The sequence below is a fragment of the Typopeltis vanoorti genome, chromosome 8, assembly GCF_054136105.1.
Source record: "Typopeltis vanoorti isolate ZY-2024b chromosome 8, IOZ_Tvanoo_1.0, whole genome shotgun sequence".
NCBI classification, from domain to species: domain Eukaryota; kingdom Metazoa; phylum Arthropoda; class Arachnida; order Uropygi; family Thelyphonidae; genus Typopeltis; species Typopeltis vanoorti.
Window position 1 is genome coordinate 12,499,708 of NC_143556.1, and position 20,781 is coordinate 12,520,488.

General features: G+C 38.0%; 1 protein-coding gene across 1 annotated transcript in view; it reads right to left on the reverse strand.

Moving 5' to 3' along the window:
- The window catches only part of crb (cell polarity complex component crumbs), a 439,435-nt gene that overhangs the window by 37,405 nt on the left and 381,249 nt on the right, over positions 1-20,781 (reverse strand). Inside the window, exon 20 of the mRNA XM_090397137.1 lies at positions 7,390-7,636. Within this exon, the coding sequence (XP_090253263.1) occupies positions 7,390-7,636 (247 nt within the window). The remainder of the gene's footprint in view (positions 1-7,389; positions 7,637-20,781) is intronic.

The following is a 20,781-nucleotide window of genomic DNA, read 5'->3' on the forward strand; positions in this document are numbered from 1 at the left end:
GGTCACACCCAGCGCCCCAACAAAGCGCGCAAGAGAAACGGAATCACAGGAAAAGAAAAAAGCGAAACAAAGCAGCATGATGTCATCGGAGGACGAAACAGAGTACACAGAGACCACAGGTCAACGTCGAACAATAGGCGCAAAGCCCCTCGACAATGACGTTACAATGTTAGAGAGCCTACCCCCAGTAATGGATCAAGTGGCACAACCCCAAGTCCACGAAATGGACTCTGACGAAGACAGGGACTCTACAGACAGGCTCGTCATTGTCTCGGATGCTCAAAGTGCAACCAGCTCCGATGAGGAACCAGAACCGGCTTTCATAAAACAAACAGCAGATAACGCCCCCCCCTCATTCTAACACCACAATGGAAGTTAAAATCGCAACTTTAAACACTAACGGACTATGCAACCCCTTTGCGCAAAGCGCTGTCTGGAGGCTAATGTTAACACACAAAATTAATATCCTCCTGATACAAGAAACCCATTTCTATAAGCATTGGGACGTGGAGAACTTCTCAAGAAGCTATCCGGTCACCAGCTACTGGTGCTTCGGGGACGCTCACTCGCGAGGGGTGGGGATACTAATTCGCCCCCCAATCGCGGGGGGTTCTTCAACGTCCAAAAAGACGCCGCAGGACGCCTAGTAACGGTGGACTGGAAGTACGGTGGCCGTACCATCCGACTTGCTGCAGTTTACGCCCCGAACAATCCATACCACAGAAGTGGTTTCTTCGCTGCCCTTGAAAACTATCTCCTGGGAGCAGAACACCTAATAGTTGCAGGAGACTGGAACTGTGTGGAAGACACACGTCTAGACAAAATAGGCAGGAATGCAAACAACGGAACTGGCGGCATTGCCGCTCTAAATCGATGCTGTATAAATTTTGACCTCGTCGATATCTGGAGGCGGAATAACCCCGCCAAAGTAGAAACTACGTGGGGCCGCGGCTAGATATCGACAAGACTAAACAGGGTGTACGTGTCCCAAAACCTGGAACAATATGTTCAGAGGATACGTCACACCGCAGTGCATAACTTGACAACCGACCACAAGATGGTCATTCTAAAAATCACGCTCCCAGAGGTCATGGAAACAGCCAGAGGTCCTTGGAGGCTCCCTCCCACCTTCCCCAGTCTTTTCAGCGACCAGCTACAGAACCTCTGTGACAGATGGACAAACACCAACTGGGACTGGGAAAACTGGCTGACCTTCAAGAGGCAGGCTAGGGAACTGTTCCAAAAATGTGGACGCGAAAGGGCCTACCAAAAACGCAAACGGCTGAGGGATCTCTACAGGGAACTCGGCTGGTACCGGACAAACGAACGGAGCGGAGTTCCCTGCGGAGATCTCATCAGACAAGTAGAAATAGAACTGCAGCAAGAGCGGCAGAGTAGAGTCGAGGACCTCGACTTTCGAACGAGACTCTATCTCAGACATTTGGAAACACCTTCCGCCGCATTCTACAACCAACAACGGGTGGCGGCTAATGATGAGAAAACGATTCACCAGATCGAGGAGAAGGGCCAGATTTTACGCTCAACCCACGAAATACTCCGTCACTTTCATCAGCAGTATATCGGTATCTTCTCTGACCGGCAGGGCACGGATGACTTCAGTGAGTGGGACGCAACACGTTTTCCCGATCATCTTAGTGCCCTGCAGGACAGGCCGATAACTGCAGCCGAATTAAAGGCCACGTGCAGAATGATGAAAACAAAGAAGACTCCAGGGCCAGACGGACTGGGGATAGAATTCTATAGATCTATCTGGGAATTTGCATTGGCAGCGTTAATAAACATCTTTAACGAATTCCTCACTTCGGGAAACATCCCCGAGGAATTCGTTAAGAGCCACACCATTTTTATCCCCAAGAAAGACCGAGATCGGACTTTGTCGAACAACTGGCGTCCAATCTCCCTAACCAACGTAGACTACAAGATTTTTGCAAAAATTATCTGTACGCGCCTTAAGGGCGGTATCGAAAAAATAATAACAAGCTCACAGGTCTACGGGATCCCTGGTAGATCTATGGAATTCAATCTCTTTTTGTTAAGAGACTTGATCAAACTGGCCAAAGAGAAAAAATACCCCCTGGCACTTCTCTCCACCGACCTGGAGAAAGCGTTTGACAGCGTCAACCACAGGTACTTGCAGAACATCCTACAAAAAACAGGCGTGGGCCCGAGACTTCGGCGTACAATTAAAAACATGTATGTGGAAGCCACGACCCAACTATCTATTAATGGGTTTCTAACAGAACCAATCTGCATAAAGAGAGGGGTTAGGCAAGGCTGCCCACTAAGCCCCCTCCTCTTCTCCCTAGTATTAGAACCTCTAATCAAAAGAATTGATAACACCCCCGCAATTAACGGTATTCCACTGCCCCAAGGCTCCAGACAATGCAAAATAGTGGCATATGCAGACGATGTAGTGGCTACACTCAGAGACTCTGAGTCCATCTATATCTATCTGCACACGCTGCAAAAATTCAGCATAGTCAGTGGTCTTCGCGTTAACGCAGAAAAAACCAAAATCAAAAGTTTCGGAAATTTCCATAGCACTGGACTTCCCTACGGTTTAACGCTACAGACACAGCCTCTAACTATACTAGGCGTGCCCTTTTCAGACACCCTAGCACTACCAATCCAAAAACTGCAGGAGACAAGCAGGGAAAGGATAAGGCTGTTCAAACCAACCTTCTTCTCCTTTTATGGCAGAGCGACAGTAATAAAAACAATCGTCACCCCAATGCTGATGCACACTGTCAATATCACAGGCATCACACTGGCACAAGAAAATAAATTAACCAAAGAACTCCTGGATTTCTTCTGGAATGGGAGAAAACGCGAAGTAAAGAAAGAATACCTACAACTCAAACAGGAAGAAGGGGATTATGCTCTGCCCGATCACAGAAGCTTGCTACAAGCAAACACGTTCAAAACCGTACGGAAGGCCTTAAACTCCAACCACATTTCTGGCCTACTAATTAGATATTTTATAGGACTTTTCCTCCCCCTCTTTGGGATCACGGACTATGCTGGACCCCACGCAAGGGGGGTGCCCAAGTGGTACCGTACAGTAGTGAAATCGATCACAACACTCAGAGACAGAGGAATAGCAATCCTCACACACAAACCCAAAGCAGTATACTGGGATTTCTTCCAACTTTCCAGGCGTGATACACCCAATCTTAGTACAAATAATGAAATTCTCTTCAGAAACATCAAAAATAGCTGGGGACAGCCTTTTCATCGGGATCTAGCCTGGAGAATAGCCTGCGGGCGGCTCCCGGTGAAACAGGTGAAATCCCGGCATGTACCTAACCCGTGCGACCCATTCTGCGATGTCTGCCGGGACGTGGAAACGGTGGACCACTTCTTTTATTTTTGCCCACCAGCCCAACGCATCTGGCGGAGACTCAGCACAGCATTGGGAATTCCCATGCTGACAGTAGAAGAGGTCGTACGACTACAATTCCCGCCACCAGTCCAAAAAACCCAAAAGTTCACTATCTTCCTAATCAATGTACTAAAATATCACATCTGGAAAGTACGGAAAAAATCCCAGGTACGAGACGCAAATTTAATGTATGCAAGAATAAGAAAAGGTTTCTTTTTCTACTTACCCAAATTTCTTGCACAAGAAAGGCACTTACTAGGAGACTTTAAATTTGTGAATCAATACTGCAAACCACCGATAATATGCTTTCTTATACAGGGACGCATCAGGCCCTGTATATCTCTTTAGAACCCAAAAAAACCCACCATCACCCCCCACCCCCCCACCCCAGGAAAAAGAATAACCACTCTGTCTCCCCTAGCCACAAAGCTTTCGCTGGCACGGTTTCTTTACTCCAAACAAGGGGGGGAGAGCTGAGAACCCGGGCGGCGAAGGCTTACTGCGAGGCAGTGCTGCTCCTCGTGAGCGGCATCTCCCGGGCCAGTCTCTTCCCCATTCTAAGTCCCAGTGGTACCAGGTATACAAGTTCCTCAGAAAGTTCCTATTCACTCCTACTTACCGGACCTTAAGTCCTGTTATTTTAGATTTAAAATAAATATTTAAATAAGTCCTATTATTTACATCTTGTTTAAAAAAAAAAAAAAAAAAAAAAAAAATTACCTGGAATAAAAATAAGGATATTATATCTAGTAACATAAAAAGAACCTCCATTAACACTGGAGTAAATCATTACTTTAGATAAAATAATATGTGAACTATAGACAAAAGTCCATCTTTAACCTCTTTTCTGAACAGATAAATTGAGTTATGTTACAGACCAATTAGCCATTAAGGCTAAACAGGTTGACTGAGGCCTCTTTTTACCTCCTACTATCCTACTCTATCTTATATCATACTCCTCTTTTACTGTCTGCTGATCCTCAGCATGCTTTATTCTCCAAAGGCCAATGATGAGAGACATGAACTCCCATTCTACCTCAATAAAGGTCGAAACTAGTCTGGGTAGTGGCCCTTCCTTTAACGCATAACATTAGACATATCCGCAAGGAGATGTGTTTTGCATTATAGGAGATACTGAGTTAGGAGTGTTGGTAGCTTTCTCCACCTTTGCAACGAGTTGCCCTGGTGTTGTATCACTTTACCCTAGTCCTGAAGATACTTCAGGCGCAAACTTTGTTTGCTCACACTTGGATAAAGGATTAAACTAATTTTATTATACTCTAACCAAGTGAAAAAATAAACTTTCAACTTGATATCATCATGCTTGTTCAGAATACAAGAGTGTACAGAGGATTTGAAATTGGAAGTGACCATCACTTAGTACTAAGCAGGATAAAAATGGATATCACATTAACAGTATGTTAGAAAGTTTTAAAAAGAATTAAAGTTGAGTAGCTTTTACAAGTAATTATAAACTCGACTATACAAACATTATTCAAGAAAATGTTAAACAAATTGAAAACAAGAACCAAATCTTAGAGTCTCAGTGGCAAACCTTGAAGAAGACATTGATTGATTCAGCTAGGGAGGTATGCGGTGAAGTGGTGTGCAAGGATAGAAAAATAAGAATACCATGGTGGACACAAGAAGTTAAAGAAGCAGTCCTGGAAAAGAAGAAAGCATATGTCAGCAGATGCCCTAAAAGAATATAGTGAAAAATGTAAGAGAACTAAGCTATGTGTAAAAGTAACTAAACAAAGATAACGGGAAGACTGGTAAGAGTATGAAAAATAAATATCAGAAAGTGGCAAAATGCTCTGGAGGCTATTGAAGCTTATAAATAGAGGAAAGAGCACCGTAAAAGCATTCAAAGGTGACATGAAAACTGAAGATAAAGATATCCTAGATGTCTGGATATCTTTGAGACTGTTAAATGAACCAAGCAGTGACAGAACCATACTAGAAAAAGTTAAAGAGGAATACATATCGTACTTGAGGTAGAAAAAGCTGTCAAACACTTGAAATGTGGAAAGGCAGCTGGAGTTGATATTTGACCAGAAATGCTTAAGTATGGAGGTATAAAAGTGTAGAAGCTCCAATCATTGGATTAGAGCTCTCATTGTATACATCTATAAAAAAGGGAATAAAACAATGTGAGAATTACAGAGGAATTTTCTATTAAGTATTTCAGGTAAGATTTATCCAAACATACTTGAAAATAGGTTGACAAAGATGGTGGAAGAGAAACTAGGAGAAAAACAAGCTGGTTTCATGACAAATAGTGGTTGTCTTCATCAGATTATTAATTTAAGGCAAATAGCTGAGAAATTGTGGGAATATGATAAGGATCTGTATGTAAGTTTTGTAGATCTGGTAAAGGCATATGACAAGGATGCACTTTATCTCCAGTCTTATTCATCATCTGTATGGATCACATGTGAAGAAATTGTTATTAGGTCTGATATTAGAATTGGGGATGTCAAACTTAGCTCTTTGCTTTATACAGATGATGATGATGTACTCCTAAACATATCCAGTTCAAGGATTCCCTAACTAAATATGGCATGAAATTCAGCATAACAAGATCAAAACTACAAAAATAGGTAGGAGCATAGAAAACTTCAGCTATTTAGGCACAGTTTTTACTGAAGATGGCAGGTTAAATTTGGAAATAGATACCAGAATAAGCAATGCTGGTATTGTGAGTAGCCAGCTGAATCAATTTATATGGAATAAGAGAGAAATTAGCCAAAACACCAAACTAGCAGCATACAAGACAGTTCAAACCAATTTTAAGTTATGTATCTGAGACTAGAGACCACAGATATGGTGGTTCTGAGAAATATTAGGGGAGTGAACCAATGGTAGAATCATATTAAAAATGAAGATAATAGAAAGAACTTGACATTATTAGCATTGAAATAGTCAGCAGAGCTAATCTAAGATGGTATGTTCGCTTAAATAGAATTGGGGAAGTGTTTAATACCAAGATGACACGAACAGACCCAGAGGAAGACCAAGGTCTAGGTGGATTGATTTAGTCAGAAGTGCCTTAGAAGCATGAAATGTTAGATATGACAGTATTGAAGTGCTCACAAGTAATAGTTTGATTTGGAGGAAAATTGTTGATAGGAGATTAATAACAATGTAAACTTAATCAGGTAGTGCTGTCATAGTAACCTGAACACCCCTTGGCAATACATATCACAAAATTGATGATGATGTTAGACCAAACAGATTTTATAAATTATATCATCATCAAATTCCTGCCAGGTACCCTCAAGGAGTGTACAGGATATGACAGTATACTACATGAAAAATTTACATCATTACTAACTTCTTATCTACAATTGTAAATTATATACATACTTGAAGTGAAGTCGAAAGAATGCTTGCCTTCTGGAAAGGCCTGGATTTGAATATGGTCTTGAGAACAAATAAACATTAATGTGTTTTCCAACTGAATGTGAAATTACATATGGTGATGGCAGCAGCAAGTTTTGATGTTTGTAGCAGAGCATTGCCAATTCCAACCAATAAATTGTACGTTTAAACTTCACTATGGCATGGGTGTTTATGAAAGTCTTGAAGCAGTAGATGATTTTTATCACCTTGTGTGAGACCACCACCCTAATTATTTTAGAGGCCGGAAGCGACTTGTCAATAAAGCAGGCTTTAAAGATTATATAATTTTTCATCCATCTACAAGTACTAATTGTATTACAGGTTTACATCATCCTTTCAAGGGTCAAATTAACATCACATTTAAAATTTGGTTTAAAAAGCACCACACAAAACAGAAAGACCAACCATGGAGATAGGATTAATTGCCCTACCTAATAAAAATTAGGTGTATAAGCAATCATACTTAATCCACTGCAGGAAGATAACATCAAATATAACTCTCATCATCTTCATATATTTTATAAATGAAATCAAGTATCTACACAATAAACAGATAAATGAATATATTTAAGCAAACTAACCTTTTTGACATATACATTTAGAATTGTCGAGGATACTGCATTTCCCATACTTGCATGGATTCATCATGCAGCGATCAATTTTACTATCACAATTGTAGCCATAATATCCATCATGACAATTGCATTTAAATTTTGGTGGTGATTCAATGATCTCACAAGTTCCATGGATGCAAGTACTGTTAGTACAATAGTTAACTGGTGAATCACATGTTAATCCAGTTTTATCAGGAGGACAAATGCAGTAAAACTGAAATATAATAATGTAAAGAGAAATATAACATACTTAATTTTGTACTAAACATATTCAATGTATTTAAACAACAAGATATTGGCTGAAAAATAGCAATAAAATCACTCAAATCCTTCCTTTTATATTCTAATTGCTTAACCTAAAAATCAAGTTGTTCATATTTAAAACATGAGTTTCCTGCTCTACTAATTTGTCCAAATTAAGGAAGATTATTATCAAGAAATGAAATACTTGTTTAATTCATATATATAATAATATATACACCTCTGAATAAAAAATTAGTATAATCAAAGAAAATGTGTTCAATAATTTGCAATTCTAATTTATTCCATAGAAAATAATTATTATCAAATATGAATTACCATAATCTAAATCTATGTACTTTGTAGATTATATAACCTTGTAAACACATAAAAATATAATATAAATTATAAGAAAACTACTGTTTGAAAATATTCACAAAATTAGAATAATTTTTAAAGTGGTTCAAAATATTAGGATAATGTGAAAATAAATGCACAAGAATTACAAAGGGAAACAACATGATAATTAGTATTTTGTTCCATCCCCCTTATCTTTTATGACTGTTTGTAAATGGCTGGGCATATTATTTACTAGTGGTTCACAGTCTTCAGTTTTTTTTTTTTTTTATAATCAAAACATGTTCATATGGTCTGTAGACTAGAAACAAATTCATTTTTGTCTCTTGGGGTAACTTCTTGAAGATGTTTCTTCATAATTCCCTGCAAATTCTCAATGGGATTTAAATCTGGTGCGTTTGCTGGTCAAGGAATTACACTGATTTGTCTTTCTCTTTCTTTGAGCCAATCTAGTAGTGGTCTTGGAAGTGTGACAAGTTGAATCTTGCTGAAAAAAGAAAATCACCATCACATAAATTGCTCAAGAATTTCTTGGCACACTTTGGAATTATAAATTTCACTGAACGTTTCAAGCATTCTTTATCAACTGCTTCTTGCTTAAGACACTAAACACATATCTCTTGAAGGCCACGGGAAACACAAAACATACTTTCATCACTAAAAAGTACCTTTTTCCGGTCTGACCCCACAACTGTCTGTTCTTACACCATTGCACTCTAGCTGCCTTTTGCTTGGAAGTCATAAGTGACTTTGTCTTAGGCACATGTGATTTAAAACTCAATTTGTGAAGTGGCCTCAACGTTGTAGATTTAGACACATTCACACCTAGTTCTTTCCATCTCCTATGAAAATACCTTACACTTCAGAAGCAGTTTTTCTTTACGATATTCTTCAATATCCTCTCATCTCTTGATGTAGTTATTACCTTTTGATGCTACTGCAGTGATTATTTTGAAAACTCCGGTTATTAGAATATTGTCTGAATACTCTACTCATGCTTACTTGTGAACATTTCAATTCCTTAGTTATAAACTGTCGACTTTGGCCTTCTTTGTGTAGAGACACTATACGAAATTTCTTAGCTTCCGATATGTCACTTATTCGACCCATGTTTGGCAAATGATTAATTGAAATCCACACACAAATGATTCCTCACGCATCTACTGCAATCCCACAGCTACTGAAATATAAGCTATTTCTATGCTCTCCTCAAAACTTATCGGAAAAATCTGGAATATTCTAATATTTTCAACCATGTTAAAAATTATTATAATTTTGTGAATGTTTTCAAATAACAGTTTTCTTATAATTTATATTACCTTTTTATGTGTTCACATGGCTATATAATTGACAAAGCACACAGATTTAGATGATGCTAATTCATGTTTGGTAATAATTATTTTCTATGCAATAAATTAGAATTGCAAATTATTGAACACATTTTCTTTGATTATTCTAATTTTTGATTTGGAGATGTATTATAGTATATTATATAATATTAGTAATAAAATAATATTCATATATATATTATAATATACATACTAGGGGGATCTGCCCCCTGATGCCTATGGTGCCCAACCCCCCATGTCCTGGACTGGTAGGCCGGTTCTCCTGGAATTCTGATGACTCGACACTCAGGGGCTACCCTGAGTGTAGAGTCTTCAAAAGGGGGGGCTCCACCCCCCCGTGTTCCAGAGTGGTATTCTGGAATTCTAATGACTTGACAGTCATTAGAATTCAAGAGTGTCAAAACGTTTCAAATAACTTGACAAAAACGTTACAGCCTAGATCCGTTTCAAGCCGATGTCACGTTCGTTGTGACGTCGTTGCCAATTTCAGCTTATCATTTTATAGTAGAGTAGATATCAGGGGCGAATATTCTGGGTGTGTTAGGTGTGTGGTGCTCATCCACGAAATATCAGTATCACCCATATTATATTTTTGCATTTCTTTCCATTAAAGACTTCCCAATTGTTTGCAGACTTCATGCGATTTCTAAAATTGAACACAATGTACTGTACTAATGCTTCGTTGTCCTCTTCATGAGGATAATAAAGCATGAAGAAGGCACTTTTCGCTGCGTAAACATTGCATCACATTCATGTTAATAGCCCAGGTGTGCTTTCAAAATGTATACATCTTTGAGCCATTTGAAAAGATGTAAAGAGGGCACAGCATGTCAAATTTCAAATTCCTAGCATTGTATTATTTTTAAACCGCTGGGAAGGCATGACTAGGCGAGCTAAAATTTTGAGCTCACTCAGCACCTACCGGCTGTGATTGGTTATTGTGTCAACCAATCCAATTGAATGTTGTCACTTGTCATGAGTTGAGAGATTACTATATCCGATAGCTTTATTACAAACAGTGGTTACACATGTTTTCCGGAACTGAAAATTTGAAAGTGGATGTCAAGAGAAAAATGCTAATTATTTTTTCTTTTGCTTGTGTAGTATAGCATCTGTTGAGGTTGCAAAGTTTTTTAACGGTATATAGAGACATTTTTATTCTAGTCTTCGGAAACAATAGATAGTAAAAAATATCTATTCCTGAATAAAAATGAATATTCTGTGTATTATAAGACGTTGATCTACAACAAAATACCAGCATATGTGAGATTGATAAGACAGAAGAAATGCTGATACTAAAAAAAAAAAAAAAAACTAATGAAATTTAGAATTATAGAAAGAGTGGATAATTCCGATAATGATCAGATGTTATGCATACCAGTCTCAGCAAACAAAATAAAATTCTTGGAAAACAGAAATGTACACAAACCAGAGAAATACACATAACATGTGAACAAATTTTACAAGATGATTTGCTGCTCCATGAAACCATATTTATTCCTGCAATACTCTCTCTCTCTCTCACATAAGATTTTTTTTTAATTATGCCATCATAAATTCGCTTATTCATGTTTAGAATTTATATGATCGTGTTATTTGCTCTACCCGGCAACTTATAGGACACGCATATCACAAATGATAATTATTAATTATTCTTCACCATTAATGAAAGTGTTTCTACTCACATTTATTCTTTCCTTTCCTCACATGTCTTATAAATGATGGTTCACATATTTTCTTCTTTAGGTATTTCAAACATAGCATTTCCTTCATTGTTGTTTTCTAATCAATCCTAAAACAGATTGTTCCCCCACGCAACGCAAAAGTATTCAAAGTTATCCTGCAATTAATTGCATTGGATCAAGTAAAATGAGTGCTGATGCGCTATTCCCTCTCAAAACTTTCGTACATCAATAAAATGCAATCACGATCATGGGCATCCATGGGAGGACACTCCCCCCCCCCCCCCCCCGGGATCAATTAAAAAATCCCACAAATTATAATCGTAAAATTGATTGCGATATGTAATCTTACACCCTTGCCCCTGGGAACGCTTTGTCTGTCTTAAAATTTTATGTGCTGGCCTGTTTCCTCCCAGGATGGGTAGCCATAGAACACCTATTGCAGCAATAAAACGTGTTCCTGTTTTTGGTTCATCTTTTTCTGATTTGTGAAGTGTCTAGTGAGTTACAGAGTGAAGTGTGAATTATAAATTTATAGTGAAGCAAATTTAAACAAAAAATACATTTTTAAAAGGTAAGTAATTTAATATTATTTTACTTGTTAGTTTTATGATTTTTTTTTGCTTTTAAACTGAAATAATTTAATTTAGGATTAATTAATTAGTTGATTTTTAATGAAATATGCCAGTCAATTTTTTAATATATGAAATTGTGCTACAAACTATTAATTCTGAATACCTTTTTTTTTTCTAAAAATAAAAGATCATTAAAATCGATGCAAAATGAAAATAATGTATTTATACTTTACATCGACAAATAATTATATCAAAAAAAGCTAAAAGACGTTTATCGATGTAATTATTTAATTAAAATTAAATCAATAATTATTAAGATTTATTGATGTAATTATTTGTCTCCAAGCTTCCCCCTCCCCGAAAAATTTCTGCGGACATACGTCCATGCATACGGTCAAATCGATGTGAAATTTGTAGCATAACCCACATGACAGCGCACCCAACTGAAATGATCATGCAACGCAACTGATATATATATATATATATATATACGAGGGTGGTCTGAAATGTTCTTGGCTTAACAATGAAAAACAAATTTACAATTTCAAAATTATTTTTTATTTTTCAACATAATCTCCCTTAAGACTAACACATTTATTCCAGCAATGCTCCAGAGCCGTTATCTCACCCTTGTAGTGGTTCTCATTAAGATCTGCAAAATACCCCCTCTAGCTGCAATCACCTTTCCTTTAGTGTTAAATAGTGATCAGCATTCATTTTACACAAATTATGGACTCTACAACCGTGCTATAAATAATTATTATAATTTCCCAATGTTTCGACTTTCATATTAAGGTCATCATCTGGAGTCTTCTTCTTCTTTGGTGCATCAATCCGAAGACCGATAATTATAGCAGCACATCACAACATCCTGTCTTGTAACCTTTTACAGAGATAAATTATATTTCACATAGTATGCTGAAGAGATAATAATTTGATCAATGGTTATTCTACTGGCCTAACCTCCAGTGAAAATAAAATAACATTACAATAAATAAATAAAAAAATTAACTACATCAAAGCTATATTCTATTTAAGACAACATCAGAGAAACATCCTTTCATATAGATAGTTTTGTTACAGTAAAAATTATGTCCTAATTTAACAAGACAATTGTTATATTAGATTTAAGATTCTGGATTACCTATGGTCCTCTTTATAGTTAACTCTTAGGGAAAAAGGTTAAGTGGGTAGAATATGTGCCTTCCATATGCTTGGGATTTTTAGACCATCATTATTGTTAAGATTAGGGAGATTGATAAGAATCTCACAGGCTTCCTTAAATTTATGTTCATAGCATGTTTTGGTGTGATGTAAACAACTGGTGCTTTTCCAGTCAATTCTATGTAAAGTGTTCAGGGCATGATCGGAAAGGCCAGCTTCACCATAGTTATTATGTTTAATGTGTCGTTTACGTTCCTTTTGTCTGATAGGAATTATATGACCTGTTTCCTCTATATAGGTAGAATACAGGTGTAATAAACATGGTATACTCCAGGGTAGGCCGGCGAAGAAGTGGGTCTTTAAATGAGCTGAGTAAGCTCTTTAATTTTGCAGGAGGTTTAAAGGTGGCTTTAAGGTTGTATTTCTGTAGTATTATGTTTATTTTATCTGATGTCCCTTTAATGTATGGAATGGTTACAGTTTTATTGTAGTCTAGTTTATCTTTGTTTTTTAGTGAGGTCTTGTAGAGAATTTTGTTGATAGTATATTGGCTGTAACCATTTTTAGAAAAGTATTTCTGATAACTTGAAATTCATTTTTAAGCACTTGTTCAGTGGAGCAAATCTTCAAAGCACTGTTTTTAAGTGTATTAACCCTCTCATGCATGAATTTCCAAAATGGTGATTAAAAAAATATTTTAAGTATTTTTAGGCTATAAGAAAACACTGTAAATTTTATTTCAATTTTTTTTATACATTGAATCCAATTTTCAATCATGTCCACTGTAGTGGACTATATGCATTTAGGCTTACAGACATTCATTTTTCCAAATGGAAGCTGGCAAAGCAGTCCAGGCACAGTGGTTCGTTGCACTTTACACAAATGTACTTCATTTTTCTTTTGCAGTGTGTATCGTGCAATCTATTTGCATTCTTGATATCTGTCATTTTTTACTAAATAATTTAAGGAAATTACAACGTCAACTAGGATATACATTAAAATAAATTTTAATGTACTTCAATATTTCGGCAACGTCACGTTACCATTTTCAAGAAACTTAAGAATAAGACAGATGCACGCAGGCACAACAAACAGTAAATGAGGAAGAAGCAGGAAGCTATTATTTCTCCTAAAGTCCTGATGGTGCCCCCCTAGTGGGCAATGTTGGTATTCTTGGGCGATTGGGTTGAAGGTCTTCTGATGTAGGTTTCCCAAATTTGAGGCAGTCTCATGCAGCCAAATTTGTTGAGGTTTGGATTGTTTCTTAGGGCTGAAGCTGATTCCATGAAAAGCCTTTCATATTTGTATTTACTACGGTGTATTATCCTGGCTTTCTTCCACCGTATTCTATGACAGGTATCCAGCGCATGGATACCTGTCATAGAATACGGTGTGCGACATCCGGTTTCACCAATACAGAGTGGCTGTATTGGTGAAACCGGATGTCGTCCTTGTGTTCTGAAATTCTGATATTTGCTGTCCTGTTTGGCCAAAGTAAGACAGCTTATAGCTGCAAGGGACCTGGTATATACCAGGTAGGTGTAAGGGGGGGGGGGGGAATTGGTCTTTAGTAGAGCGGATAAGGGATGCCAATTTTTTATATGGTCTGTAACAAGAAGTCGTTTTTTTTTAGGATTTTTGTAATTTTTTCCGAGGTGTCTCGGATATAGAGTATGGTGATGGATTTAGAGTAATCCTTGTTGTGTGTGTGTGTGTGGGGGGGGGGTTGTGGTTTACTGGTTTCAATATTTTTTGGACTTTTTGGGTGGGGTATCCATTGGCTGAGAAAGTATTGAAAATGTGGTTTAGTTCTGTGGTTAGGGCATTGTCATTTGAACAGATAAGTTTAGCCATGTTATGTAGTGTCTTAATGACTCCATATTGTTACGAGGAGGGGTGGTGGGATTATTGGTGAATGTATCTAATGATATCTGTCAGCTTTGCACAGCGATTATCTTCGTGGAATCTTACTTCCGGTGGAGCTTTGGTGACTGCACGTCTTTTCAGACTAGGAGGGATTGAGCTCGGTAGTCTTCTTTTGACTCCTGTCTGGTCGTGTGTGCCGACATTTATTAGTGCTCTTGCAACTGATGTCTTGAAATTCAGAAGGGGTAAATTGCTTCTAGCTGTCCTGTGTAAAAACCAGGCGTTCAAAACTGCAACATCGATGAAATGAAAAAAGCACTGAGGTACCATCGCTTATTGCGACACTGGTGTGGATAGAGTGCTATACAGATACATCGGGTCTACACCTCCAATATGAGTGTTATAGTATGTTACAAAAATGGGCGGGTTTATATTGATTATCTTCTTTTCCTTCTTGCTCCACCATTCAGGTAGGTCTTGGGGATGATATCGGCACATGTTGATGCAATATCGATAGAATTATTATTTACCCACTGCGTAAATGTTACACTGTTCTCATTCGTAACTGATCTGAATGAGCCCCCGGCCTTCCGTTTTCAATTCTTTCTCCATTGACAGTTGTGATTGAGCGTCTCTAATCTGTTGGCCTGACAGGTTCCAGTACCATAAATGCTATGTTTATTTGAGTTCTTCTAGCATGGGAATGCTTGTAAATAAATTATCGAAGAACACTTTGTGGCCTTTATGACGAATATCATCACAGAGATGAAGAACAACATCGGAACACACCAAATTCACTGACATTCTCTCTTCCACCACTCGCTCCTTGGTACACTTTGAACCGATAAACATAACCAGAGCTACCAGCACGAACCCACACTTTTGAGTCCCCATGGTTTAGGTTTCTTTGGCCCATATTGCTTTATCGTGCTTCGACCTTTGAACGGGATTATCTGTTCATCAATTGACCGGGTCAACTGCTCTTAAAAATGAATTTTGTAAGTGATCAAGTACAAACCTGATCTTGAAAAATCTGTCTGTGTTGTTGGGGTCTAGGGCTGTGTTGTCAGTGAAATGCAGAAATCTCATAATTGCTTCAAATCGATTCACTGGCATTGCATTTGTGATCAGATTCATCCTCAGTCCATCATCTGATGATCAATATGATCTAATTCTGGGGTATTTGATGTACGACATCACCAAATTTATTCCCAGAAAAATTTTTAATTTGGCCACTGTAAAACACGAATTCTCTTTCCCGTTCTGTATACAAATTTGTTTCATACACAATGTGTTCTAAAAGTTCTTTGGACACCAATGAAAGAAAGTAGTCGATAGGACTGTCCCCTTGAACATTCAGTGTATGCTTACTGCTGAAAGGCGGAATAGCTCCTGCTAAAGAATTGTCTGTATTGGTCCATGTCTTTTGTCTTCCTCCAAGCACACAGTTCTACCATACGCGGCACAATTCACACTCTCATCGACTTCCTCCTCTGAGCTGGAGCTTGTTTCTGGAATGATAACATTCCGTAGTCTTGAAATATTGAAATGAAAGATAATCTTACATTATCTTTCATTAGCTATTGTATTAGCTATAGTCATTTCTAAAAAATTCAACCACATTTGGTCCACTGAGCAACACTAGAGTGTAAACACTTGGCTTGGTCTTTTATTACCCAACATGCATGCAGTCCACTACAGTGGACAGGTATATATTGTATGATATCAACGTAGTTATAAAGCTTCAATGAAAAAATTACATTTCAGGTAACATTAGATACTATAATAAATTGAAATATATTTATTTACCACACTTGAGGCTTTTCCATAAAATAATCTTGTGGAAAATGTACTGCCATGTGCACCTGCTATCTTGGTATAAGTCCGCCATCTTGGCTACACAGTACAAATTAAAAGCAATTTACGACTGTGGAAGTTGCATTCTTAGCCACTAGGTAACACCACCATGCAGAGGAAATCCACTGGAGTGGACTGCATGCATCAGAGGTTACAAAACATGTCTCATGGAGTTGTGAAGTAAACCAATAGTAGCTGTCCACCACAGTGGACATAATGCATGAGAGGGTTAATGATCCCTAGTTTTTGTGTTAGGTGGTAGGAGTTTTTGTGTATATATTGGCCAGTATGTGTCGGTTTTCAGTAAACAGTGAAGGAAAGACGCAGAAGGAAGAAGTGTGACAAGTGTATCTAGAAACAGAATCTTTCTCTAATTCAGAGTAATTTAATAATAAGATGTGACACCTTTTGGCAACTGGCATATGGAAATTTGACTTCTGCATTGCTTCAACCTTGGTATCACCTCTGGGTCTGGCTCCAACTGAAGGGACCTCAATAAAGGTTGAAACCAGTCTGGGTAATGACCTTTCCCATAAAGCATAGCATCATGGGAAAGTGATGTGAACTCAGTCCACCTTTGCCATGAGTTGCCCCAGTCCTGAAGATACTTTAGGTGCAAACTTTGTTTGCTTACACTTGGATAAAGGATTAAACTAAATATATAATTTATAGAAACAGAGGTGTGTTCTGCTTTTCAATCTCGAATGTGAATTGTATGCATTTGTGTTGTTTGTTTAGGTGGCTGAAGAACGTGTCTAGCGGCCATGGGGTCAGATGACGAAAACATCGTCAATGTATCTAAGACAGACCTTTGGGTTTTAAAGGAGAGGAATCTAAAAAAGTTAGCAAGATGGGGGGGGGGGGGGTGTTAATGGTGAGCCCATGGCTGTCCTTTCTTTTTGTAGGTAGAAAGTGTTTTGCCACACAAAATAGCCAGACCCAGATGTGCATGTATTTTGCCACATGCGCAAAGAGCACTGTGATATCGGGAGGGAATTTTTCCTGAATAGAAGGATTGCGTCATTGATCGGGACATTTGTGAAGATGGCAGAGACGTCAAAACTAACTAATAAATCATTGTTTTCCAGTGTGATGTCTTTGATTTTGTTCATAAAGTGTTGTCTGTTTTTAATATAGGAGGGGAAATGACCTACCAACTCCTTGAGTATTGATGCTAGTTTCTTGGATAGGTGATAATTGGGGCTGTCTACCTTTGACTATCGGCCAGAGTGGTGTGTTTTGTTTGTGAATTTTCCGTAGACCATAAATTCTCGGGGAACAAGAATAGTGAGAAATTAATTTTTAAGTATCTTGCCAATAGTGTTGCCATCTATGGTCGAGATTGAACTTTTCAGATCACCCTCATATATATATATATATATATATATATATATATATATACATCATCAAATTTCTGACATGTACCCTCAAGGGGTGTACGGGATATGATAGTACTACACGAAAAATTTACATCATTACTAACTTGCTATCTACAATTTTCCTCCAAATCAATCTATTACTTGTCAAGACTCCAATATTATCATTATCAGATCTTATATTTCTATCGTCTAAGGCACATTGTACCGTATCAATCCACCTATATCTTGGTCTTCCTCTGGGTCATTTTCCTGCCAACCTGGCAGAGAATATATATATACAGGGTGGTTCAAAATTCCACGTACAAACTTTAAGGAGAGGTAGAGAAAATCAAAATCAACCATATTAACATAGGAAAGCATGACTGGAAACGCCACCAGAAGGTACTAACAAGGACACAAAGATACAGAAATACTACTAGGCAGTAAGTAGTGTATAAAACTTTATTAGGCATAACTGAACAGTTCAATGGTAGTGATACATAAGATGGTTTCACATCAGGTGCTCAAAGTTACGACCGTTAGCAGTGATGCACGCCTGACACCGACGATGCATTGATTGCCGTACATTTTCGAAAATACCTGGAGTTTCCTGGATATTAGCAGGGGCGATGGCAATTCTTGCCACGAGGTCCATGTCAGAGGCATTTCATACACCATGGCTTTAAGGGTCCCCAACAGAAAGAAATCAATGCTTGATAAATCAGGTGAGCATAAAGGCCATGTGACAGGTCCGCCATGCCCAATCCATCAAGCCCCAAAGGACCTGTCCAAATACTGATGCACAGAAATGCCAAAATGAGCTGAAGCCCCATCGTGTTGGAACCACATCTGCTGATGCAGCTATTGGAACATTGTTCAGTAAATCCGGCAGAACTTCTGGGAGTCCAGTTAGGGTGATAACAGGTTTTACACTCAGAGTGCAAAACGCGTATGGACCAACTAAACAGTCAGCGACAATACCTGCCCATACATTAATGGTGAAGTGTTGTTGTGCAGCATGTGATCACACAGCATATGAGTTCCTCATGGGCCCACACATAAGCATTGTGGTGATTGAAGACTCCTTCGCGGGTAAATGAAACTTCATCTGTGAACAAAACACAAGTTGGAAAATCCAGGTTTATGGCACTTTTCTGAAGAAACCACTGCGCGAATTCCACACATCGAGGATAATCTTCAGCCATCAGTAGCTGGACCCGTTGCAGATGAAATGGATGTAAGGACTCAGAGTGCAAAACGCGTAATACACTGGATTGAGATACTCCTATAGCAGAGGCAATGGCACGTGTGCTTGTCTCTGGATTATTGTCCATCACATGCAACACTTCCTCTTCCATGGTGGGATTTCACGTCGATCATGCCTGTGATCCCTGAAGGACCCATAGTCACACAAATTCTGATGCAAATGCTCAAACATTTGGTGGTGTGGTACACGTCTGTTTGGGTACCTTTTGCGATACATTCGTACAGCGGCTTGTCCATTATCATGAGCTAACCCGTAAATGAGGTGCATGTCTGCCATCTCAGCATTCGTAAAACGACGCATGTTCTTCATATGACATCGAAAGCTTGAATGACGAAGCCCCAATTGCTCACCTGGAGCATTGGCAAACAGTGCCACCTATCACTTTTGGGTGGTGTTTCCGGTCATGCTTTCCTATGTGAATATGATTGATTTTGATGTTGTCTACCTCCCCTCAAAGTTTGTATGTGTAATTTTGAACTACCCTGTATATAAGAGAATATAATTTCTTGGCATCTTTAATTTAATTCATAATCAAGTGAAAAAACTTTCAACAAGAAAGATTACAATATTAAGATGTTTTATATACAACAAGAAGTTTTCCTTTGCTGGTGTATCAAGAATCATGGCAGTAAATCTTGACCAAGTACTGTAAAAGTCATCACTGCTACTCTTATTATAAGGATCATTAGGTCAAAAATTGTGATGCTGTAGCTCTGGTTCTAAGTTTAATATTATTAATTCACAGCTTTTATTCTATAGAAGTATTTAACAGCACAAAGTCTGCCCAATAGGAAACATTAAACATCAGTCCCAAATCCTCTCACAAAACAAAGCATAAGTATTCTCATACTAAAATTTAATGGAATGAATAGAGCACATAGAGAAATAATTATAAAGCAGGTTTAATCATTTGACCTCTTCAGGAATACAATATTAATAATAATACACAGAAAAAAAAACAAATAAGTGGAAGAAATTAGACTATTTAAAGCCTAAAGTCCAATGAGTTAAGGAGAGTGAAAGATGACAGTGTGGTAGGTAAGGTAGTCAGAGTGTTGCCCAGGTATGACAATGAATTGAGAAGGTGAGCAAATTATGAATGGTATGCTAGCAAAGGTGTGAAGAGAAAGGAGTTAATTTTTGAATGTGCGGGATGAATATGAGGGATGGATAGAACTGAATAAAAGAAATGGGATACATTTAAATGGATCTGGTGTGAGTCAGCTGAAGAAACTGTTGTTGGAAGAGAAAGTAATGAATGGAATGGAACTGGAGTGAATGGAAGAGATGAGGAAGCCAGATGTGTTATAGAAGAACAGGAGAGTATGGTAGGAGAGTTTGCAAATGGAGAGGGAAGAGGCACAAGTGAAGAGAATGAAACAGAAGGAACACAAGATGGACAGAGATATGGTGAATATTAGGGTGGGAGGTCAGTGAGACACTGCGTGAAAAGTGTATATGATGGTTTCAGGAGTGGATGTGTGATTGTGCAAGAAAGGATTGAGATGGTTAAGGATATGAGGGTTAACACTTAGGTTTGGAGAGAGGTATAATATCAGTGATAATAGATATATAGTAGATATAAGTGATACTGATATCACCTATCTACTATATGAGTTATTGTATATCATTTGAAACAGAAGT